This window comes from Mobula birostris, chromosome 2, assembly GCF_030028105.1.
Source record: "Mobula birostris isolate sMobBir1 chromosome 2, sMobBir1.hap1, whole genome shotgun sequence".
In the NCBI taxonomy this organism is placed as follows: domain Eukaryota; kingdom Metazoa; phylum Chordata; class Chondrichthyes; order Myliobatiformes; family Myliobatidae; genus Mobula; species Mobula birostris.
In genome coordinates this window covers 111,383,761-111,409,240 of record NC_092371.1, presented here as the reverse complement: position 1 = coordinate 111,409,240, position 25,480 = coordinate 111,383,761, and the positions used below count along the sequence as shown (strand labels likewise).

Here is a 25,480-nt window from a genome sequence, read left to right as displayed (position 1 = left end):
CGTGCAGGGAGCGGGGGGATTTGGAGGTTGGTGATTGTACTGCCTTTCTTTTCTTTCTTGATTTCATAGCTACCCAAAGAAGAATTTCAGAGTTTATACTTTGATATTAAATGGAACACTGAACTTTAACTTTGAACTAATCTTGCTTCAAGGCACAAAGAGTAAGAAAATTTACTTAAAATCTAATTTGTCATAATCTAAAACCATTTCAGCAATGATTGAGATTATACTTATGATACATTACTGTAACTCATGTTCCTTTAGAGGTATTTTTTATCTCAAGCAACTACCCTGATGAATATACAAAAATACTTTTCATACTTCAAGAAAAACAAATGATGTAAAAACAAAGTAGTTACACATTGGCAAAGACAACTGAAAGTATCCCAGTGTGTTGACTTTGCCTTGTCCTTTAATGCTGATGGTTTAGATTCAAGATAAAAGAAAAACCAAAGCTGAAGCAGAAGATAGAAATCAAATTTTAAAAAAACAAAGTGCTGGAAATACACAGCCATCAGAAAGAAAAGCAGTTATCATTTCTGAACCACAGTTAACATTTCAGAACCAGGACCTTTTTCAGAAGCAAAGAGAGAAAAACAAAACAGAGTTAATCTTTCACATTGATTACTATATATTTCCTTACTGGCTGCTTAGCCTTTTGAGTAATTCCAGTATTTTGTTTCAACTTCTAGAATCTAGATTCTGGTTTACAATCAGATTAGAAAAAAGATTATACTGCCATCGTCCATCCCACCTACACTGAATTATGAATATTGTCAATTTTCCAAATTTTGTCATTTAAATTCAATTAAAGGATATAATTTGGAAAATTTCTTTCCAAACTTGTGACTGATTGAGACTAATTTGAATACCTGATCTTTATTCAAATTATGATTGCTTCCCACCTCAAAAAAATCCAAACTTCTTTTAGATTCCACAATCACTAATTTTTGATACATCTGCACTTCATATTCATTATACAGCTACCTTTAGTTAATTTCTTTCCTAGTCATTCACAATTACACTGCTAAATTTAATGAATCCTTAAGTATAAAGATGGCCCCCACAATGCCAACTTTTGAGCAGATCTATGTACTTAGAAAGATTACTTATTGTTGTCTTCTGAATTTATTTTTTATTACCATTACTACCTTTAATTTTCTCAAATTTTAAAAGTGGCCAAGTACATTGGAATTGGCAAAGGCTACTGTTTTAGTATTGATATGCTGATTGTGCTTTGTTTCAAATAAAGGAAACTTCAAATATATGTGCAATGCCCAAAAGGTAGAATAAATCCAATTTGGCCTACAGGTTTCCCCCACCATCCGAAGGTAAAGCATTCCTATGAAACGGTTCGTAAGCCAGAGTGTCGTAAAGCGAAGAAGCAATTACCATTTATTTATATGGGAAAATTTTGTGAGCGTTCACCGACCCAAAAATAACCTACCAAATCATGCCAAATAACACATAAAACCTAAAATAACAGTAACATATAGTAAAAGCAGGAATGATATGACAAATACACAGCCTATATAAAGTAGAAATACTTTTCCACAATCATTGCCTGAACTGTTCTCCGTAGCGAAAATCTCACGGAAGCGCCGTCAGCAAAAACACGGCGCAAGCGCTCTCCAGTAACCTTTTAGCTATGAAGCTGCCAAATCATACCAAATAACACGTAAAAATACACAGCCTAAAAAAGTAGAAATAATGTATGTGCAGTGTAGTATCACTTACGGGAATCAGGAAGACAGCGCAGAGCACACTGATGATGGTGTGTTAGGCTGAGTCGTCGGAGTTTGGGTGGTGCAGTGGCCCCCACACTCCGGGCAGTGAACCGATACCGATCCGCAAAGCGTGCAGGGGAATAGCGGTGGCCGGGACGCACACAGCACATCTTTAAGAAAAAGGCCGAAATAAACATGCTAATTAATTAGCATGCTTATTTCGGCTTTTTTCTTAAAGATGTGCTGTGTGCCTCCCGGCTACTGCTGCACTCTCTGCGAATCGATATCTGTCCGCAGCCCGGGGGCTGGGATGGTGGGACACTGGGGTGTCATCTCATTGTTGATCAGGGCAGGCAGGTCATCTTCTCCTATCTCTGCCTGCCTGGAAGGTCGAGGTTCGTCGTCTGCTGTGGCTGATGTGGAAGGCTTGCTTGACCGCTGAGCCTCACGCATTTTTAGATCATACAGTTCTTTGTAAGGACTCAAACCATCCTGTAAATATGATCTAAACCTACGTACCCTTTCAAAATTAAAGTTGTACTTTATCATTACTCATTCGGTTTCGATTGTTATCCTTGCTTCTTCCAATTGCATCGGCTCTTCATCTATCAGTTCTTGGTCGGGGGATGCCAAAACCTCTTCAACATCACCTTTGTCAACTTCCACAAGCCAAACTCATGTTGTCCTTACTTCATTCACCACAATCGAAACATTTAATTATGTCTAGTTTTACGCTAAGTGTAACACCCTTACGAGCTCTTTTAGGCTTTTCCGATACCTTAGAACTCATCTTGCAAACGGCTGCTCACAGGCATGTGTTAAAGCAATGCCGGCGAGAAAGCCATTCCAAATCTGGGGGAGAGTGGCTGCTCGGGACGCGCAATTTGTTTTCGCGCACTGCCTTTCTTCGTAACAGTGACAACACCTTCTGTTAGCGAAAACAGGTAACTAATGTAGGTCTTTCGTAACAGTGAGGTTTTGTAAAGTGAACGTTCGAAAAGCGGGGGACACCTGTATTACTCTGCTGTCAACTATCTAGCAGATTAGGTAAAGGAAAATGCTAAATATTTCTACGTGTATAAAAAAAAACACAGGGTAACTAAAGAAAGGTATCATTCTAAGGATCAATGTGGTTGCCTGTGGGGAACAATAGGAGATGGGCAGAGCCTTAAACCTTAAACTTCCACTTGTATTTATTGTGGAGAATTTCATGTAAGCTGTCGAGTTCAGGGAGAAGAACAATGTTGTCCTGAAAAACAATGACTATGAAAGATGCTTTTGGCAGCCATGAAGCCCATAAAGGTGGACAGATCCCCAGAGATTTACTATGGGTATCTCAAGTTGTAGAAAGCAAGCAGGGGTTCCCAACTACTTTTATGCCATGGACCAATACCATTAAGCAAGAGGTCCAAGGACCTTAGCCTGGGAACACCTGGAAGCAAGGGAAGAAGTTGCTGGGGACCTGGCAAAGATTTCTGCATTTCTGTTGGCCGCTCAAGGGATACTGGAAGTTGGTTATAGGTCTGCCTTTATCCAAGGGCTACAGAAGAAGCAGGAAACTAGAGGCCAATTTTCCTAACATCAATAAGAGGAAAGTTACTGAAAGGGATTCTAAAAGCCAGGATTTTCCTACATTTGAAAAGACTAGGACTATTAATGGTTAGTCATATGTCTACGTGCCTGGGAACTTGTGTCTCAAATTTGATTTGAGTTTTTCTAAAGTGACTAAGAGAATTGACAATGACAGGATGGTAGATGTTGTTGGTAGACAGTTGCAAGACATTGGATAAGGTCCCACATGCCGGTCCAGTTTAGTCATTTTAGATCCAGGATGAGTTCGCCACCTGGAATCTAAATTCTCTTCATGGTAAGAGTCAGAAAGTAATAATGGAAGACCATTTTTCAAATCAGAGACCTACAACCAGTAACATGTCATAAGTCAGTGCTGGGTCTACTGTTGTTTGACAAATTAATGTTTTCGACAAGAATATAAGAGACATGATTAGTAAGGTTGAGGAAGACAAAATAGTGGTACATTGTACAGTGAAGGTAGTTGTTCAAACTCACAAAAGGATACAGAGCAACTGGGAAAGTAGGCAAAGAAATAGCAGATGGAATTTAATTGATACAAATATAAAGTAATACATTTCTGAATCTAAACCAGGCCAAGGTAAACAGTGAAGGCAGAGCTCCAGGGACTGTTGAACAAAGATCTAGGGTTACAAGTATAGGTCTCCCAGAAAGTAGCAACACCTGCAGACAGGGTGGTAAAAGCAGTAGATAACATAACTACCTTCACTGGTTAAGATCACAGAGTACAAGAGTTGGGACATCAATGTTACAGCTGTACAACATGTGTGGCAAAACCACACTTGGAAAGACTAATTCTGGTCACCATGCTATAGGAAATATAATGATACTAGGGAGTGCAGAAAAGATTCACAAAGATGAACCCAGGACTGGAGGGGCTTGGGTTATAAGGCGAGACAGAGCTCTTTTTCCAGGGAACAAAGGAGGCCATCTGGTGATAATATAGAAGTTTCCAACAGGTAAGGGGGCATAGATATGGTAGACAGATAGCTTCCTCACCACCCCCCAGTAATCTAAAACTAGATAGGTGTAAGATAAGTGTGGAAAGAATTAAGGGGGATCCAAAGGGCAAGCTTTTCCACAAAGGGCAGTAAACAAGCTGCCAGAATTTAGATACAGTCACAATATTTAAAAGACATTTGGACAGTTACATCTATTAGAAATGTTTAGAGGGATATGCACCTGTACTACATACATCCACTGTGATGAAGTGCTTTGAGAAGCTGTTCATGAAGCACATCAATTCCTGCCTGAGGAATGACTTGGATCCTCTCCAATTTGCCTACCTTCACAACAGCTGCCACTTCATTGGCTCTTCACCGAACCCTGGAACATTCAGACAGTGAAGATCAGGATGCTCTTCATTGACAAAAGCTCAGCATTTAAAACCATCATCCCCTTGAAGCTATTCAGCAACCTCCAATACCAAGGCCTTAATACCTCCTTATGCAACTGGGTCCTCAATTTCCTCACTTACAGACTCCAGTCAGTACAGATTGGCAATATCTTCTCGACAATCACCATCACCACTGGTGCACCACAAAAGTAAGTGCTTATCCCCCTGCTCAACTTACCTTATAGTCATGACTGTGAGGCTACCTACAGCTCTAATATCATACAGGTTTCTCCCGCCATCCTAAGGTACAGCGTTCCTATGAAACGGTTCGTAAGCCGAAATGTTGTAAAGCGAAGAAACAATTACCATTTATATGGGAAAATTTTGTGAGTGTTCGCAGACCCAAAAATAACCTACCAAATCATGCCAAATAACACATAAAACCTAAAATAACAGTAACATATAGTAAAAGCAGGAATGATATGATAAATACACAGCCTATATAAAGTAGAAATACTTTTCCACAATCATTACTGTACTGTTCTCTGGAGAGAAAATCTCATGCAAGCGCTGTTGGCAAAAACACGCGCAAGCACTCTCCAGTAATCTTTAAGCTATGAAGCTCCCAAATCATACCAAATAACATGTAAAAATATACAGCCGATATAAAGTAGAAATAATGTATGTACAGTGTAGTATCACTTACCAGAATTGGTTCAGCACCGAGCATACTGATGATGGTGTGTTAGACTGAGTCGGAGTTTGCGTGGTGCAGTGGCCCCCCACCCTCCAGGCCACTAAGCGATACATTACCACGAAGAAAGCAGGGGTCCAGCGGTAGCCGAGAGGTACACAGCACATCTTTAAGAAAAAAGCCGAAACAAACATGCTAATTAATTAGGTGCTGCCCGTAATTGTCGGCCCAGATCAGTGCCGATTTCTGATTGCGTCGTCTCTGATCTGGGCCGACAATTACATGTCGGCGGCACCTAATTAATGAGAATGTTTATTTCGGCTTTTTCTTAAAGATGTGCTGTGTGCCTCCCGGCTACCTTTGCATTCTCCGCAAATCGGTATCTGTCCGTGGCCTGGGGGTTGGGGTGGTGGGACACTGGGGTGTCATCTTGTCGCCTATTTCCATTAGAGCAGGCAGCTCATCTTCTTCTATGACTGCCCGCCTCGATGTCAATGGTCGAGGTTTGTCGTCTGCTGTGGCTGATGTGGAAGGCTTGCTTGACTGCTGAGCCTCACGTATTTTTCTATCACACAGTTCTTTAATAAGGACTTAAACCATCCTGCAAAATCCCCTAAACCGACGTACCCTTTCAAAATTAAAGTCGTACTTTATCATTACTCATTCGGTTTCGATTGTTATCCTTTTTTCTTCCAATTGCATCAGCTCTTCATCTGTCAGTTCTTGGTGATGGGATGCCAAAACCTCTTCAACATCATCTTCGTCAACTTCCACAAGCCAAACTCACGTTGTCCTTACTTCGTTCACCACGATCAAAACACTTAATTATGTCTAGTTTTACGATAAGTGTAACACCCTTACAAGCTCTTTCAGGCTTTTCCGATACCATAGAACTCATCTTGCAAACAGCTGCTCACAGGCTCGTGTCTAAGCAATGCCAGCGAGAATCTGGGGGAGAGTGGATGCTTGGGACGCACTGCCTTTTATCGCGCGCTGAATTTTTTTTTTCGTAACACTGAAAACACCTTCTGAAAGCGAAAATAGGGTACTAATGTAGGTCTTTCGTAACAGTGAGGTTTCGTAAAGCTAACGTTTGAAAAGCCGGGGATACCTGTACTTAAGTTTGTTGATGACACCACTGTTGTTAGACGATTCAAAGTTAGTGACAAATTGGCATATAGGAGGGAGATTGAAAATGTGGTCACGTGGTGTTGTGACAACAATTTCTCAGTCAACATAAGCAAAAGCAAAGAGCTGATTATTGACTACAGGAGGAAGAAATCCAGAGTACATGAGCAACTGCTCATTGCAGGATCGGAGATGAAGAGGGTCAATAACTTTAAATTCCTGGGTATTAACATATGAAGGATCCCGGCCATCCAAGCCATGCTCTCTACAATCACCATCAGCACCACTGGTGAAATTCCCCCACCGTGCACCATTTTTTAATATAAATCTCTTATATTTGTTATTTCAATTCATAATTCAAGTCAATTAAGATATTGCCCACAATATAAGCTGAAAAGTTTTCTGTCTTCTCTAGGTATGCCTGGGCATGCTTGAGCAGGGCGGATGCCAGATGGCAGAACAGATTTTAGAAAGGCTATGAATTTCCTTGAAGGATTCCAATATTTGAGGCAGATGTTTCCTAGAATGACTGATGTCAAGATTAAGGAAAGCATTTTTATTGGTCCACAGATCAAATAGATCATCAGTGACAAGGCAATTCGAAGAACTTCTAATGGGACCAGAAAAAAATCTCATGGAAGGCATTCAAGGGTGCGTTGAAAATTTTCTTGCCAACAATAGAGCACTAAACTACCTGCAGCTCATTGACATGCTTTCAGCATACAAAACTATGAAGGGCAACATATCACTAAAGATTCATTTTCTGCATTCCCATATATTTCTTCTTCCTCGTAAATCTTGGCACTGTCACTGTCAGTGATGAGCATAGTAAAAGGTTTCACCAGGACATTGCAGTAATGGGAAACCTATCAATGCTAGCCAGTTATTGTTGGACACTTACTCAGTACAAAGGAAGATCATCAAAACATTTTTAGCTTAGTTGAACTACTACAAAATGTCAGCACCATTATGCAATTAAACACATTATATTCAATAAAAGTTAATTTCTTGTTTCTCCAAATTCCTGCGTGACACAAGTAGTCTGAAATTATATTTATGTTCAGCTTCAAGAGATCTAACATAAACAAAAATTCTGAGGAAGCAACATTTTCAAAAAAAAGTGTTGTACAGTGTAATAAATTTATGTTGAACTTATGCAGATAAATGGGACTATCTTATGGAAGGACCTTAGCCGATATTGATGAGCTGTACTCTTGAATTTAAGAGCTTGAGCTTTTGAAATGCCAATAGAACAATCTTTGGCTGTACTTAAGATAAATCATATGTAAATTTGAGCAATAATACTGATCTTGCCAACAAAAAACAATGCTACATTCGTTTAGAACACCCTAAGATTGGTCACTTCATCAAGACCATGTCTCTCAGTAATACCAAAACCAAGATCAATAGAAAGATATTGGCCGGTACATCATTAATAACACCATCAGGACACTGGTTAGAGTTTGATAAAGCAATAAAACAATTCATTTTATCAAAAGCACAATAATACTCCAAGACTCCAGATGATTCCCAATTTGTTTGGCACAACACTGAGTCATGGGGTTTGTTCCTGTGTTGTACCGTTCTAAGAGTAATTAAGATAATCAACTTTAATACAAAGATATTACCTCTCTCCAAAACAAACTAATTCCACTTTGGCAAAGGTACACTTCATTGTGGCTCTGTCACATGTAAATGCTGGAATTCAATGTTAAGTACCATCCTCCCCAACAATGTAATGGCAGGCGGTGACTAGTGGGGTACCGCAAGGCTCAGTGCTGGGACCCCAGTTGTTTACAATATATATTAATGACTTGGATGAGGGAATTAAATGCAGCATCTCCAAGTTTGCGGATGACACGAAGCTGGGTGGCAGTGTTAGCTGTGAGGAGGATGCTAAGAGGATGCAGAGTGACTTGGATAGGTTGGGTGAGTGGGGAAATTCATGGCAGATGCAATTTAATGTGGATAAATGTGAAGTTATCCACTTTGGTGGCAAAAATAGGAAAACAGATTATTATCTGCATGGTGGCCGATTAGGAAAAGGGGAGGTGCAACGAGACCTGGGTGTCATTATACACCAGTCATTGAAAGTGGGCATGCAGGTACAGCAGGCAGTGAAAAAGGCGAATGGTATGCTGGCATTTATAGCGAGAGGATTCGAGTACAGCAGCAGGGAGGTACTACTGCAGTTGTACAAGGCCTTGGTGAGACCACACCTGGAGTATTGTGTGCAGTTCTGGTCCCCTAATCTGAGAAAAGACATCCTTGCCATAGAGGGAGTACAAAGAAGGTTCACCAGATTGATTCCTGGGATGGCAGGACTTTCATATGAAGAAAGACTGGATGAACTGGGCTTGTACTCATTGGAATTTAGAAGATTGAGGGGGGATCTGATTGAAACGTATAAAATCCTAAAGGGATTGGACAGGCTAGATGCAGGAAGATTGTTCCCGATGTTGGGGAAGTCCAGAACGAGGGGCCACAGTTTGAGGATAAAGGGGAAGCCTTTTAGGACCGAGATTAGGAAAAACTTCTTCACACAGAGAGTGGTGAATCTGTGGAATTCTCTGCCACAGGAAACAGTTGAGGCCAGTTCATTGGCTATATTTAAGAGGGAGTTAGATATGGCCCTTGTGGCTACGGGGATCAGGGGGTATGGAGGGAAGGATGGGGCAGGGTTCTGAGTTGGATGATCAGCCATGATCATAATAAATGGCGGTGCAGGCTCGAAGGGCCGATGGCCTACTCCTGCACCTATTTTCTATGTTTCTATGTTTCTATGTATTTATCCCTTCTCCAAGAGAATCTAAATCTACTTCCAGTGACTTTGGCCTAACATTTTTCTTAAATTTTAATCTTGTAGATCAGTTTCTAGGATCTGAATGCAAATCATTTGTGACAATAGTTTTAACAAAATAGTACTAGTCTGTTTCCAAATAGATCCACAAGAGCCATAAACAATGTCTGCAATATCAGTGTGCTGCTGATCCTCATTCCATTTGTACAGGCCTGGCACTGGTGGACTGGGGCTAAAGTATATATTAACAAAATGTAATGACCATAAGACATAGGAGCTTAATTAAACCATTTGGCCTATTAGGTCTCCTCCACCAGTCCATTATGACTGATTTATTATCCCTCTCAACCCTATTCTCAAGCCTTCTCACTGCAATCTTTGACGTCCTGAACAATCAAGAATCTTATCAACCTCCACTTTAAATATACTCAATGATTTGGCCTCTACAGCCATTCATGGCAATGAATTCCATAGATTCACCACACTCTGGCTAAAGAAATTCCTCATCTGTTTTAAAAGGATGTCCCTTCATTCCAGGGGTTTCCAACCTTTTTTAAAATGCCATGGACCTCAGGTTGGGAGCCCTTGCTCTATAATGAGGCTGCGTCCTCTGGTCCTAGACTGCCCTACTATAGGAAACACCCTCTCCACATTAACTCTATCCAGGCTTTTCAATACTCGATTGGTTTCGACATCTACCCCTCCCCCCGCCCCCCCATTCTTCGAAACTCCAGCAAGCATAGGGCCAGGGCCATCAAATGCTCCTCATACATAAATCCTTTAATTCCATAATCATTCTTGTGAACCTCCTCTAGACGCTTTCCAATGCCAGCATACCTTTTCTTAGATAAGGGGCACAAAGCTACTTACAATACCGCAATCGCATGCTTGCTCTCACATTCTAGTCCTCTCAAAATGAATGCTAACATTGCATTTGCCTTCCTTACTACCAATTCAACCTCAAAGTTAACCTTTAGGGAATCCTGAACAAGGACCAGTCCCTTTGCACTTGGGGATTGTTGAATTTTCTCCCAGTTTATTCCTTCTACCAAAGTGCACTATATCCCACTTCCCACCTCTTTGCCCATTCTCCCAATCTGCAGACTCCCTGCTTACTCAACACTACCTGTCTTTCCACCTATCCTAGTATCATTTGCAAACTTGGCCACAAAGTCATCAACTCCATCACCCAAATCGCATAACGTGAAAAAAAAGTGGCTCTTCATATATTTATACACACAGCAGCATCACTTTTGCTCACTGAAAGTGCTAACACAGGTGGACAGAACAGTAAAGGCAGTATTTAGTATGCATGCCCTCATAAGCAGAGGCATTTCAGCCTCTGCTGCTGTGGCGGCTTTGGTAACAAAAATTCACCCTTACAGTATTCTCAACTACCACAAAATCTGGAATATGGAATTAAAATCTGCTATTACAATTTGTATGTAAAAATATAAACTATTGCAATACGTTATGGACTGCTTGCTGGGAATGCAAACATCTGCCCCTCTCCACAACCCCCAAAAGGTCACGTGTGCCAGAACAAGCTTCTAAACCAGAAGAAGTATTAATGCATACGATCTGAGCTACAATTCTAACATACTACACAAAAGGCATTTAAATTTGCTTTATTATCCAGAATTAGAGATCAGACCCAAGTTAAATTCCAGTATTAAACAATTTATTAGAGAAACCACTAACTAGCACTTTTAAGCCTTTTGTCTTTTTAGAATTCCTTTATTCAGGAGGATTATACGGCAATTCTTTCAAGCAAGAATTGTTTGCTGGTCTTCTTCCAAGTTTGGGGGAACGCAACCATTTCCCCAATCAGCACCGTTCAACATGGCAAGTTAGATTCTAATTCCTGGAGTTGTAGAAGCTGTACATGTGCAGTCAGTCAACCTAACCAAATATTGTCACAGTAACTATTAAAAAAACTTATGCAGTTACTAAATTATGAGGCATTCAAGTAACAATTTGGCCAAAGAAACAATAAGTGGAGATAAAAGACTGTAGATGCATTAGGACCATATAGAGTGCATGTCTCATAGAGGATGAGTCATTGAATAAGTAGGCTAATTGGGTGAAAGCTAAGGGAAGGGAAACCTTTCATGTTTAGAATGGGAGAAGAAATGTTGAAAATGGGATAGACGTAGTTGAGGGGTTAAGTCAATAGCAGTGGAAAAGAAACCAGAGATAAAGTAAATTAAAAAGTTCAGAAACACCAGTTTGGATAGTTTATTCATTCATTTTTCAGGATCTATATTTAAGAGGCACATACACCCTATCTCACACCTGTAAATAACAAAGGCGCTGTGGTGTCAAGAGATCAGTCATTGCTGATCAGTTCCTAGGAATAGTACTCATGTAACTAACTCAAACAAGTTTCTGGTCAATAATGATTTCCAGAATACTGAAAATCTTAACGATAATGCCATTAAATATCAAGAGTAGATGGTGGGACATCGCTTGACATACGTGGAGCAAATGCTATTGTCACTTAAATGATGCCTAGGCTTTTTAGCATATAGGTATAGAATACAAAAAAAAATTAGCACTGTCATCATCAGCAAAAACCTCCACTGTTGATATGATGCTAGAAAAGTCACATATGATGTAGCCAAGATACATTTGGGCCTAGGACAGTGACATGAGGAACTCCTTCAGTGATGCCAGGGCTGCAACTCCAACAACCTCAATACAATTATTGGAGCACGATTCCGGCCACCCCCCCCCCCCCCCAAACAAATGCTCACCCACTTCACTTGTTATTACTTGGCCAAATGCCATCTGGATGTCAAGGGTAGTCAACTTCCATCTCTGGAATTCAGCTCTTTGTTCCATGTATCTGATGAGATCTGGAACTAAGTGGTCCTATCAAAACCCAAACTTGGCATGGGTGAGCAATTTAAATTGCAAGTGCCACATTATCACATTGTCAACAATGTGCCCTGTCTCTTTTCTGGAGCGAGTACATTCAGTGAAAACTGATTAGCCAGACTAGATTTATCCTGCTTTCAGTGAACAGGACAGAGCTAGGCAATATTGCCAACAGGTGCAGTCAGTTCTGCAACACTAATGCTAAGTACCACAGCTGGGATGTTGATGCATCCTGTGCCATTAATGACAAGAAATTAGCTACCAACAAGCTTCTGACAGTGAGTGTTCCAAGCAAAAGATGGATCATACCTGACTAAATATTATGACAAATGCCTTATCAGCCTAATCTTTTATATGCATTATCAATGAACTGGGAATACCCTTGCAGCTACCTCCTCCTATGCGCTTAACCATCCAGCATCAATCCTAGCTAGATGTGATAATTAGTTGATCGACCAACTTAGATCTCATCTGTTAGTTGATCAACTGCATAGCTGTTTACTTTATGTGTTGCAGTATTACAAGGCCAATGACCCATCTCAACTTCTACCCAAGACAGTTGCACAGTAACTTCTTCCAATGCTATCATAGACAGTTGTATTTGCCATAGGTAAAGCAGCACAAGTAGGCTTATTACTGGTGTAATCTTTCTTTATTACTGCTTGTTATAGAATCAGCTAAACCCACAGAACTTGACTGATTTGGTCAAGTGTTGGCATTTGACATTAGAAATCCCCTGCCAGAATATATTCTGCTTGTTGCAATGATTAAATGTATTGTGTAGATCAATTGATACTGTACATTGGACAAGAAAAATGGCATAAAATAGATAAGTGAACAGAGGAAATGCAGCATCAACAGCACATGTACGGATGGAGAAATGACTGGGCAGTCCACATGGCCTAAACTAGTCACAAGCTCTGCTACGGGAGTCCAAGGAGTGGAGTCAAAAGCCTTTAGAGTTTGAACAGACTTGGTATGACACCAAATTTCTACAGATGTACTACAGACAGCATTAGAACTGGTTATAATTACCATCCAATTTGGAGGGGCGACTGCACGGAATCAGAAAAAGCAGCAGAAAGGTGCAAACTCAGCCAGCTCCATCATGGGCACTAGCCTCCGCAGCATTTTCAAAAGGCATCAAAAAGGCTGTATCCATCATTAAGGACCCCTATCACCCAGTACATACCCTCTTAGTGCTACATCAAGGTGCAAGTACAGGAGCTAGAAGACACTTAATGATTTTGGAACTGATTCTTGCCCACCGTCAGTTTTCTGAATGGACAATGAACCCCTGTATGATACTTGTTTTTTGCTCTTTTTGCACTTGTTTTAACTTTTCAAGATAGATTTCTTATTGTAATTTATAGCTTATTATAATATATTGCAATGTACTGCTGCCACAAAACAACCAATTTCTCAACATATACCAGTGATATTAAACTTGATTCTGATCAGGAGAATGGGTAAAGTAGCAGATGGAATTATAGTTAAAGTGTATGATCATGCACACTAGAAGGAATAAAGGTGTAAACTACTTTCTAAATAGGAAGCAAATTCAAAAATCAGAAGTGCAAGGGACTTGGAGTTCTCGTGCAAGATTCCCTAAAGGTCAACTTGTAGGTTGAGTCAGTGATAAGGAAGGCAAATACAATTCTAGAATTCATTGCAAGGGGACTAGAATATAAAAGCAAGATGTAATGCTGAAGCTTTATAAAGCATTGCATTGCTCAGACTGTACTTGAATATTGAGCAGTCTCTGGCTCCTTATCTAAGAAAGGATGTGCTGGCATTGGACTGAGTCCAGAGATTTATGAAAAGGATCCCAGGAATGAAAGGGTTAATGTACGAGGAGTGTTTTATGACTCTGAGCCTATACTCACTGGAGTTTTGAAACCTATTGAATGTTAAATGGCCTAGTTGGAGTAGACCTAGAAAGGATGTTTCTGATCGTGGTGACGTCAGAATAGAAGGACATTCCTTTAGAACAGAAATAAGGAGGAATTTCTTTAGCCAGAGGGTGATGAAATCTGTGGAATTCATCGCTACAGATGGACATAGAGGCCAAGTCATCTGGTGTATCTGAAGTGGAGGTTGACTGGTTCTTGATCAAAGGTCATGAAGAATAGGCAGGAAAATGGAGTTGAGGGGGTGAATAAATCAGTCACGATGGAATAGCCTAATTCAGTTCCTATGTCTTATGGGTGACTTACTTTAAAAAATAGTCAGAGGATTGCTAACTATAAGGTGTCATGGATAACAATGTATTAAATCACAAATTTAAAATGGTAAATTGGTTTATTGTCACATATCAAGGAGCTGTTTATATGTCATTAATACAGATCATTTTATTAAAGAGCAAGAGAAAACAATAACAGAATACAGGAGTCAATTTCATCATACTCTGGGAACATTTAGTCATCATAACAGCAGGTGAGCTGTTCTTGAGCCTTGGGGATGTTCTTTCACATCTTCTGTCTGTTGGAAGTGGGGAGAAAGAAGAATGTCCAGGGTGGGTGGGGTCTGCTTATATTGCCTACTTCACTGAGGTAATGTGAAATGTAGACAGAATCCATGGAGGGGAGGCTGGTTTTTGTGCTGTGCTAAGCATTATCCACAACCACAGTCTGTTGCAGTCACAGACAGAGCAGCTGCTAGACCAAATCAAGATGCATTCAGATTGGATGCTTTCTAGTGGTGCATCAATAGAAAATTGGCCAAAGGGGGCATACTAAATTTCTTTAGACTCCCAAGTAGAGGCATTGGTGAGCTTCCTTAACCATCGTGTCGACATAGTTTGACCAAGACAGCCGATTGATGATATTCACTCTAGGAAATTGAAGCTCTCAACTCTCATTTCCTCAACACTGTTGATGAAAACAGGAACATGTGCTCTCCCTCTCCCTGGGTTGTAGTGGCAGCATTGCTGCCCATCCTTACTGATCGTGCTTCACTGTGCTCTGCTCCTCAGGAAGGATCCAGTTACAGAGGGAAGTGTTTAGTTCCAAGTTTCGGTGTTGAGTTGAGCTTATTTGGAATTACAGTTTTGAAGGCAGAGCTACAGTCAATAAACAATAGTCTAACATAGACAAACTGTCCAGATGCTCTAGAGTTGACTGAAGGGCCAGGGAAATGGTATCCACTGTGCACCTGCTTCTGTGGTAAGTAAATTACATTGGGTTGAAGTTGTGTGGGAGGCTGGAGTTGGAGTGGCATGACCAGGCTCTTGAAGCACTCATGGGCGTACGTCAGAGCCACTAGACTCATCAAGGTACATTACCTAACAAAAACAAGGTATCAGGATGATAGTGTTCTCCTTACAGCAGGTCAGAACATCAGATTAAAGGAGGGAGAGATTAAAAATGTCTACAAATACCCCCACAAAAAGAGCTCTGCACTATCCAAGGACACAGCTAGTGAGAGCATCAAGACTGATGCTTTCTGCGGGTTCACTATCCAGAAGATTCAGACATCTGCAAGAATGACTGCAAGTTCATATGCACGAAGGCTATCAGGGCTGGTTCCAATTCCCTTTGTTGAAAGCATTCAAAACCGAATTCAGCTCACCAGGAAGGGATAGGCTGTTGTCAGCGATACCATCTCCTTGAATGGGAAAAAAATATTCAAGTTGCTAAATAACTATACTAGTTACATTAAATAGTCTGCTCAATATTTAATTTCAGTCAGTCCACTTGGTCACTTTCAGCATTCTTTCAAGGTTTTTAACATTCAAATGGAAACAAGTACAGATATTGGTGAAGAAACAGCCAGGCGAAGTAATACTGCAGTAAAGTTTACAGTCATAGGCCCAATTTCAGCATAGGTCAAGCCTTTTATTGGCTCTAGTTGCAGTCAAGCTACTTCTCTCACCCAATGTCTCTCTATAGCCCTAAAATTTATTTCCTTTCAACTACTTACCCAACATGCTTCTGAACAAGACAGTTGAATGTCCTTCCACCATCTTCCCTGGCAAAACAATACTAGACCTCAAATACACCAATGTAAAAGTTTAAAAAAAGCTTTCTAACATGCATGCTATTAGCAAAGTTGCACAATTACTACTGCATGTATACCACCCTAAAAGATGGCAAATATCTTGCCTGTTGACTTCCATGACATTGAACTTATACCAAGTCAGTAGCAGAAGTACTAGTGCATGGTCTGAAGAAGAAAAAACAACAAAATCTGAGTACAAAACTCTGCTCAAAACTCTTACTTTTCCAACTATTCCCTTTGGTACCTCAACACCTGTTGGCACTAAACACATGGCCTTCAACAAATTATCACGTGCATCAGACCATGCAAAGAAGGGTTGAGCCTCAAGGCCCAAGTTCACAATCTAAAAGCAATTAAGCAGGAAATAGAGCAGCCTGCCTCAGCTTCAACCTGAATGACAGGAAGGGCAAGTGAAAACTTATTTATTTCACTGGTGGATGGACACAAGTACATTTGCAAAAAAGTCTTTTTAATTTTCCTAATAACATCTGCATCACTTCCAGGATTTGCCAAACATTGTCAACTTAACATAGAAAAGATTGCTAGGTCTGTTTAGAGAGAATGAAGCTTGGGCAGTCATGTTGGTAACAGTGACAACAAACAGGAAGATTTCCTCTGTACATGTCCACACCAACTAAACATCTATTATTATATTAATTATCCTTTATGGAAGTTCATTTCCTCATTTCTCCCGTACTTCTTGGAGAAGATCATTCAACACATGTCCATCTGCAAATAAAACTCTCATCTCCAAAGTTGTGCAAAACACCATCAATAGTGAGCACCCGAGTGCCACTGAAGTAATCTGGGCACATAAAATGAATCCGCATGTCAATCATCCAGTCACGATGGCATCGAGGTACAATGTCCAACATCATTGCTTAAGACTCAATTGTTTTTAAGGTTCATAGGGATGGTCTTGGGAAAAGAGGGGAGTTGTGGGTTAGGTTAGGGTTTAGGGACAGGGATCAGAGAGAAGTTATAGCTCCAGGGTAATAAATGAAGAATCTGGGCAGGAGTTCAAGTCAAGGTTGAAGTGCTTTATGGTCAAACGACAATGATCGTGGAAGTCATGCTGCAGGCACCAAGACCAGTAATCTCCAGGTCATGAAACCAGTGTTTCATTAAAATTTGTGAAATTCACTGGTATTCTTGTTCATTACCACCAAGACAAAACTATTTCACAGTTTAGATACCAGTATTAGGTAAATCAGCAATAGCCAAACACTTGTTCAAAAAAGCTTCCAAACAAAAACTCAAATCACAGAACAATGTGTTGAGAGGAAATTAACTCTTAAGAATCTACGTATTTGGTGCTTGGTGTTTTTTTCATTGTTACTCCCAAATATGGCAAAATGAATACTTAAATTCAAAGATAAAGCAGCAGCAATGGCTGGAGTTTCTACAAAAAAAAAATGGGGGAAGTGCAAAACATATTCCAAATAAGAAATTTGCAAAGGGAAGGAGGACACTACTGTGGCTGACAAGTGAAGTCAGACCAAAGTAAAAGCAAAAAGAGAAGGTATACAAGGAAGCCAGAGCTAGTGGGAAGATAGAGGATTGGTGATTTTTTAAAAACTTGCAGAAGGAAACCAAGGAGGTCATTCAGAAGGAAAAGATGAGTTATGAGAGGAAGCTGGCGACTAATACCAAAGAAGATACTGAAAGCTTTTTTTAAGTATATAAAGGGGAAAACAGAGTCGAGGGTAGATATAGGACCAACACAAAATGACGCTGGAGATATTGCATTGAGGGATGCAGAGATGGCAGAGGAACTAAATGCGTATTTTGCATCAGTCTTCACAGTGGAAGACAACTGCAGTATACTGGACATTCAAGAGTGTCAGGAAAGTGAAGTATGTGCAGTGAAAATTACAACTGAGAAGGTGCTCAAGAAGCTTAATGGTCTGAGGGTGGATAAATCTCCTGGACCTGATGGAATGCACCCTTGGGTTCTGAAGGAAGTAGCCGGAGAGATTGTGGAGGCATTGACAATGACCCTTCAAGAATCGATATATTCTAGCATTGTACCAGATGACTGGAAAATTGCAAATGTTACTCCACTATTCAAGAAGGATAGGAGGCAGCAGAAAGGAAACTTATAGACCTGTTAGCCTGACATCAGTGATTGGGAAGTTGTTCGAATCAATTGTTAGGGATGAGATTACGGAGTACCTGGAAGCACATGACAAGATAGGCCAAAGCCAGCATGGTTTCCTGAAAGGAAAATCCTGCCTGACAAACCTACTGCAATTCTTTGCGGAAATTACAAGCAAGGTAGACAAAGGAGATGTAGTAGACATTGTGTACTTGGATTTTCAGAAGGCCTTTGACAAGGTGCCACACGAGGCTGCTTAGCAAAATAACAGCCCATGGAATTACAGAGAAATTACTAGCGTGGGTGGAGCATTGGCTGATCGGCAGAAAACAAGAGAGTGGGAATAAAAGGATCCTATTCTGGCTGGCTGCCAGTTACCAGTGGAGTTCCACGGGGGTCGGTGTTGGGACCGCTGCTTTTTACAATGTATGTGAATGATTTGGACTACAGTATTAGTGGATTTGTGGCTAAATTTGCCGATGATACAAAGATAGGTGGAGGAGTGGGTAGTGTTGTGGAAACAGAGAGCCTGCAGAAAGACTTACATAGTTTAGCGGAATGGCCAAAGAAGTGGCAAAAGAAATACAATGCTGGAAAGTATATGGTCATGCACTTTGGTTTAGATGATTTAGATGGGGACAGAATTCAAAATGCAGAGATGCAAAGAGACTTGGGAGCCCTTGTGCAAGATACCATAAAGGTTAACCTCCAGGTTGAGTCAGTTGTGAAGAAGGTAAATGCAATGTTGGCATTCATTTCTAGAGGTATAGAATATAAGAGCAGAGATGTGATGTTGAGGCACTAGAAGGCAATCGTGAGACCGCACAGAGTATTGTGTGCAGTTTTGGGCTCCTTATTTTAGAAAGGCTATACTGACATTGGAGAAGGTTCAGAGAAGATTTACGAGAATGATTCCAGGGATGAAAGTGTTACCATATGAGGAATGTCTGGCAGCTCTTATACTGTATTCCCTGGAGTTCAGGAGAATGGGGGGGGGGGGGGGGGGGAAAGAATCTCATAGAAACATTGTGAATGTTAAAAAGCCTGAACAGATTAGACATGGCAAAGTTACTTCCCATGGTAGGGGATTCTAGGACAAGAGGGCATGACTTCAGAATTGAAGGACGTCCTTTTAGATCTGAGATGTGGAGAGATTACTTTAGTCAGAGGGTTGTAAATCTGTCGAATTTGTTGCCACGAGCAGCTGTGTAGGCCAAGTCATTGGGTGTATTTAAGGCAGAGATAGTTAGGTTCTTGATTAGTCAGGGCATCAAAGGGTATGGGGTGAAGGTAGGGGAGTGGGCATGACTGGAAGAAGTGGATCAGCCCATGATGGAATGGTGGAGCAGACTCCATGGGCCAAATGGTCTACTTCTGCTCCTATATCTTATGGTCTTATAATTTGATTTAAAAATTAAAAATGTCAAAATATACACAGAAAAGTTGCAAAAATAAGAAGGAATAAAATACATCATGATTCCAATCAAAGTTCACAAATTACTCAAGTATCTTTCACTAATTACAATGTGGGAGAAATTTAAAATTTCACACTTCTAACTTCTTCAAACCCTAATGGTCTTAATTTCACTAATTACAAATTCAGAGTCTCATGCTAGAAGTACAACTGCAACGATGCTTTTGTTTAATTGATATTACCAAGGAATCAATGTTAGATTGCAACCACCTAAAACCAGCATAAAACTTGTACTGTATATGCTTTGAACATACACCAAATAGTGCCACACCAGTGAAAACAATAGTATCAGTATCAGACATACATTACTAAAGTCATAAAGTTCTTGAACTCTCCTTTACTACAATTCAAGTACTGTGAACAAAATGCAAATTAAGGACATTGAGATGTAGAGTAGCATAGTGGTTAATGTAGTACTATTACAGCACTCAGTGAGCACCAATTGGGGCTCAATTCTCAACACTCCTTTAAGGAGTTCATACATTCTCAATGTATGTTTTGAAGTATGTGTGACAATAAAGCTAATCTTTGTAAAATCAAAGCTGTACTTATCTATATACGTATACATAATTCTAATACTATGTACTTCTTTCTTACTCTACCTACTCATCAACCAACCAACTGGTCATTTTTTTTATCATGCCTCCTATATTTAGGTTATAAACTTTAATGGTCTTTACACAAGGAATGTACTGAGCAATGCGTCTGATTGAACCTTATTTGTTCAGTCTTGCTAAATTTCATCCAGGCTACATCAACCACCACCATTGGCCAAGTTTATATAAAAACATCCAATGAAGTCACTCATATACACCTTTCCCTTCAAAAAAAGATCTTCCATACTAGAGGAATCTGTTGTAAGGAATATTTTGTTTTCCCATACCAAAGGAATTATTATTCCTTACAGATTCCACTAAATGCCTAACTAGCTGGGTCAGTGCTAACTTCGATTTTTAAACAATCTCATGTCACCAGCTCCCCAATCCTTGAGCATCACTACTGTAGCCAAAGACTGAGCCTCTAGTCGGAATCTCTGGAAGTCTGAGCCTATGGGACTTCTTTACTTCTCATGCGGATGTAGCCATTTCCCCATTGTTACATCCAATGACATCCTCTGCCTCTTAGTTATCTCCTTGGTCCAAGTACACACTTACTTTGATGACAAAGCAACATTTGTTGCCCATCCCTAGTACTTCAAATATTTCCTTATGCTATGGAAGGCAGCCATTCAGCCCATCAAATTCGTGATGCCTTAGACTGGCCCACAAAAAGGTGAAATGGACCACCTTAGTAAAACACTCAATTCTGTTTGAACATTGTGGTAACGATACAAGTGGAACTTAAGAGTCATCTACTTGAACGGTCAGGAGTCATACATAGGCCAGAATCTCTCAGAACATTAATAAACCAGATGTTTAGGTTTCCAGAATTTGAATACAGTAGTCAAAATAAATTCCAGATTAGTGGAGGAATTTAAATTAGTGGAGGCTTGGTCTTACAAAAACATTGAGTAAAACATCTCTTGCAAGTAATTTAAGAATTCTGTACTACCTATACACTTTACGTGGGGAGTTAACTTACGTAGTCAATTGCTGTCCTACACATCTCCCTCAGACTATTGGGATTATAAAGTGAGGCTGCTCTTTATATTTAGTTCCACCTAAATAGCTGCATTTGATCATTGTTTTGTGAAGTCAACCCATCTCATAACCGATTGTTTCTTAAGCCAATAGAATCACTTTATTAAAAAAATCCTTCATCTGACAGCAAACTCCAGAAAAGTTAAAATACTTGACCTACCCCCAAATCCATATTTCTAGAATAGTTATACTGTGTGGCTCATCCACCTCATTCATTAAACCTCTTTTAAGTAATCCTATATGGCTACGTATACAAGGAATTTAAGTATATTCCTTTTTCTAACATTTGTTTCCTTTGCTTGCCTTCACTAATTTAGAATTTACAAATGGTTACAGTACTGATGAATGCCATTCCGGAACTTTCACACTTTTGGAGTGTACACAACCTCCCATCCTATTGCCACTCTCCAACAGCACTATCAAGGCCAAGTCCTACTGACGTGTAAATCTTTTACAGATCCCACCAGTCTCCAAACTGGTCCAGTACCCTGACCTTCCTCTCCTAAATACCATATCCTTAACCAAACAAAATGGCATCATGGAATCACATCAGTAACACCAGACTTACAATGGTCTTGGCTCTGACTGTATTTTCATAAGTAGTCCTAGGAGTCAGTTGTAGAATTGAACACTCAAAATGCCCTCAGGGTCTGAAGTAGCAATGTGCTGCCTTATAAACAAGATAAAATCTCCAGATGCTGGAAACCAAAGTAATACACACAAAATGCTTGAGGAATGCAGCAGACCAGGCAGCATCGATGGAAAAGAGTAAACAGTCCTGATGAAGGGTCTCAGCACGAAACGCCAATTGTTTACTTTTTTCCATAGATGCTGCTTGGCCTGCTGTGTTCCTCCAGCACTTTGTGTGTATGCTGCCTTAAATCTATCTAGCTTCATCTGTTCCCTCTTTGCCTGCAAACACCTGAACTGCAAGATAACCAATTCCTGAAAGGTACTATGAAACAGACTAGGAGGTAGACCACACTCGTCAGCTATTGCTCAAGTTCCTCCAACTGATGACACTTCCTGCACATGCTAGAAAGATGAAACCGACCAGGAAATGTAGGGAAAACTCGGCAAGTCAGGTATGGGTGAAGAGAGAAATAGTCAACATTTCAGTTTTGCGACCAATCAGAACTCAGCTGGAAGGCCTTGAAGTTTTCTGATGGTGCAGAATACATATCCATAATTCAAAAAGATGCTTTATGTTTTCTTCAATTTAGAAGAAAATCCTAAACAAAATAAATAAATAAACGGACAAGACCTGAAATAATTATAAAACTGCCCTTGCCACTAAGCTCTTCACTCACACTTCATTGCCACATAAATACCATGCATTGTGCTAACATAACTGGCCTTCTACCACCATAGCTATATGGAACATTAATGTTCAATTACATGGACTGATTATTTCTAACACTGCCACATTTCAACCCATCTTTTGCAAAAAAAAAGTTCTGTCCACAAAATTGCACTGAACCTACAATTTTTGGCTTGAAGGCAAATCCTAACGTCAAGCGCAAGTCAGATTAATGGCCCGTTGCCAATGTTAGAACTTTTAGATGTTCAATTCAGTCTTTATCTGGCCTAGCCAGCGAATACAGCAGTGTCACGGGATAAGACCTTTTCTGACCTGTGCCTGCCGTGCCTTCAACCAATATCAGTCCCTTTGCCGTTAATGGAATACGGCTCTATTCAAATAGGCGGCAGTTTTCCTATTAACTACAATGACGACTTCATTGGCTATAAAGCACAAGGGAGATGGAAGGCTCTACCCTGCTAAGTGCTGTATACCACTCAAACACAATTTAGTTACATATTCTTAATTTAACAATTTCCGTTAGACTAAGGAACTAATGGGAAAACCTCCCAACGCCTATCATAGGTTTACCCCGCCACTCGTGGGTGTTCCGGAACAAGTTATCTCAGCTGGGCTGAAAACCTCGTCCGCGGCCTTTTCCAAAAAGCCATGGAAAACCAGAAAGTCGAATCTTACAACTACAACCAGCAGATGCCTTGCAAGGTTTGGGAAAACAGTAATTCGACGGTGAAGTGCAAAGACTGGATTACTAAAAGCAATGACAGATCACATGCGGTTGTACCTTCCAGCCGGCCGAGCTGTTGCTGTCGCCCTTATCCTTGAAGTAGGGCACGCAGCGGACCATCCAGTCGTAGATCTGTGATAGCGTCAGCCTCTTGTCCGCCGAACTCTGGATGGCTTTCGTGATCAGATCCGCGTACGACATATTGCCCCAGGCGTTCCTACGGGACGAGGCTTTGCGATGCTGCGACCCGGCCGTACTACCAACAGTCGTCCCCGCTACCATGAAGGCGCTGCCGGAGCCGCTGACTGTAATCGAGGACGGCGGCGGAGAGCAAGATCCCTGCTGTCGTCCGCTCGTCCCCGCCGGCCGCTTCAGCCCGTCAACCGCTTGCGGCTCCAGCTCTCCGCCGCCCGGTCCCGGGACGGCCAGCAAGCCGCACTCAGCGCTGCCCAGCTCGTCGATGTCCTCCTCTTCCTCGGGTATCATCTCCGCCGCTTCGGGCCCGGCATCATTCTTGCCCGAGGCAGACGAAGAGCCGGGCAAGTCGGGTCGGGGTAAGGGCCAGGTGCAGGAGCGGGGACGGGTTTGCGGCTCGAAGTCGGGATCGATGTCCAACGGGGCCGGAGCGGGAGCGGCCCCCTCGGCCATGATCTGCGCTCGGCCAGCGGTGAGCTCGGAGAAGGTTGGTGGGGGCGAGACTGAGGGGAGATGCAGGAGCGGGTGCTAGGGGCTGAAACCGCCTCGGGACGCCGTACTCGGCCACCGCACCACTCCGTGCAACCGCAGGGGGACTGGGTTCAAACTCTACGAAGGCTGCACTGAGTGAGCGAGTGAGGGGGGCGAATTAGAAGGCTCGGCCAGTGCACTCAGCAGACTGCCGCCGCTGCCATCTTGACACAGTCGCTAACTCGCGAGTCCGTGTCACCGCGGAACACAAACTCGCCTCTACCCTCCAGTCCTCTGCCTGGAGCTTCCTGCGCTCCCCCCCCCCCTCCTCCTCCCACCACCCCTGTCTTTTGACTGCCGAGATGCTTTTCTTCAAAAGACGCGGAAGGGGTTAATAATTCCGTGCAGGGTTTAAAAGGCTCCTGTGGGTCGCCCGCTTGCGCACCGACTGCTGGCCTCGAGCCCTCGCCCCCCACCTGGGGGCACGCGCACGGTCACTCGCTGGTCACCAGCTGGCTCACGCCGAGCTCCACGTTCACTGCCGCCTCGCTGTCGCTTCTCCTCCCACTCTGAGAAGCCAGAGTCAGACTCATATTCCCCCCTCTCTCTGTCTCTCTCCCTGGCCGTCCCTCCCGACGATACAAAGTTACAGACGCCAGAGCAGCGTAACCCAGCTTTACTACCGCGCTCGCCCCGCCCCCGTCCGGCGCTCATTGGACCCCTCCGCTCGCACTCTCCTCCGGTCGGGAAGGCAGCGGCCGTACCCACCCACTTCATTGGCCGAATGGAAGACCGCCGATCGCGTGCGTCACCAAGGGGGGGCCGCACTACCAGGTTAGGTTGACGGGTTGAAATACATTGCGTCACCCTCTTGGCCTGAGCGCGTGATCCGAGCTGCCGCCAGCTCCTATTGGAAGAGCGAGAATGTCACTCAGGTTATCGCCTGGCGCTGATTGGTCGGCTAGTTGGCAAGTCGACGACATCCCGAGGTTGGGGGGTGGGGGGGAAGGGATGCATAATAATAACAAAAACATGGACCGTGCATTAAATCCCGTCAAAAGCACGTGGGGAAGGAGCGGACGTGGTGCGGTCTACTGCATTAACCTTGCTTTTAGTGGTAGTTGTATGTTTGGCGTTGGTCTAAGTACGAGTTATCCTCTGTCATGTGCTGTCAGGTTGGGCTTGCTGCAGCCATGCTGCATTATTTTCAGTGTGTCAATACAACATGTGCGTGGAGTTGTCAGGCGTGCTTCATGCACAAGGAACGACGTAACGCAGCGAATAAAAACCATATTTTCAGCAGAAACGTGTAACGAGAAATCCATTAAAATTATGGGGGAAATAATGCCTAAATATTTACAAACCCGATTGGAATTGATTTACGTTTTGACACGGGATTCTTA

At 41.8% G+C, this 25,480-nt stretch overlaps 1 protein-coding gene across 1 annotated transcript in view; it reads right to left on the bottom strand.

Annotated features, from left to right (window-relative positions):
- foxo3b (forkhead box O3b) overlaps positions 1-24,738 on the bottom strand; it is a 73,270-nt gene extending 48,532 nt beyond the window's left edge. Inside the window, exon 1 of the mRNA XM_072246144.1 lies at positions 23,469-24,738. Within this exon, the coding sequence (XP_072102245.1) occupies positions 23,469-24,059 (591 nt within the window). The 5' untranslated portion in view covers positions 24,060-24,738. The remainder of the gene's footprint in view (positions 1-23,468) is intronic.
- Between the last annotated feature and the right edge of the window lie 742 nt (positions 24,739-25,480).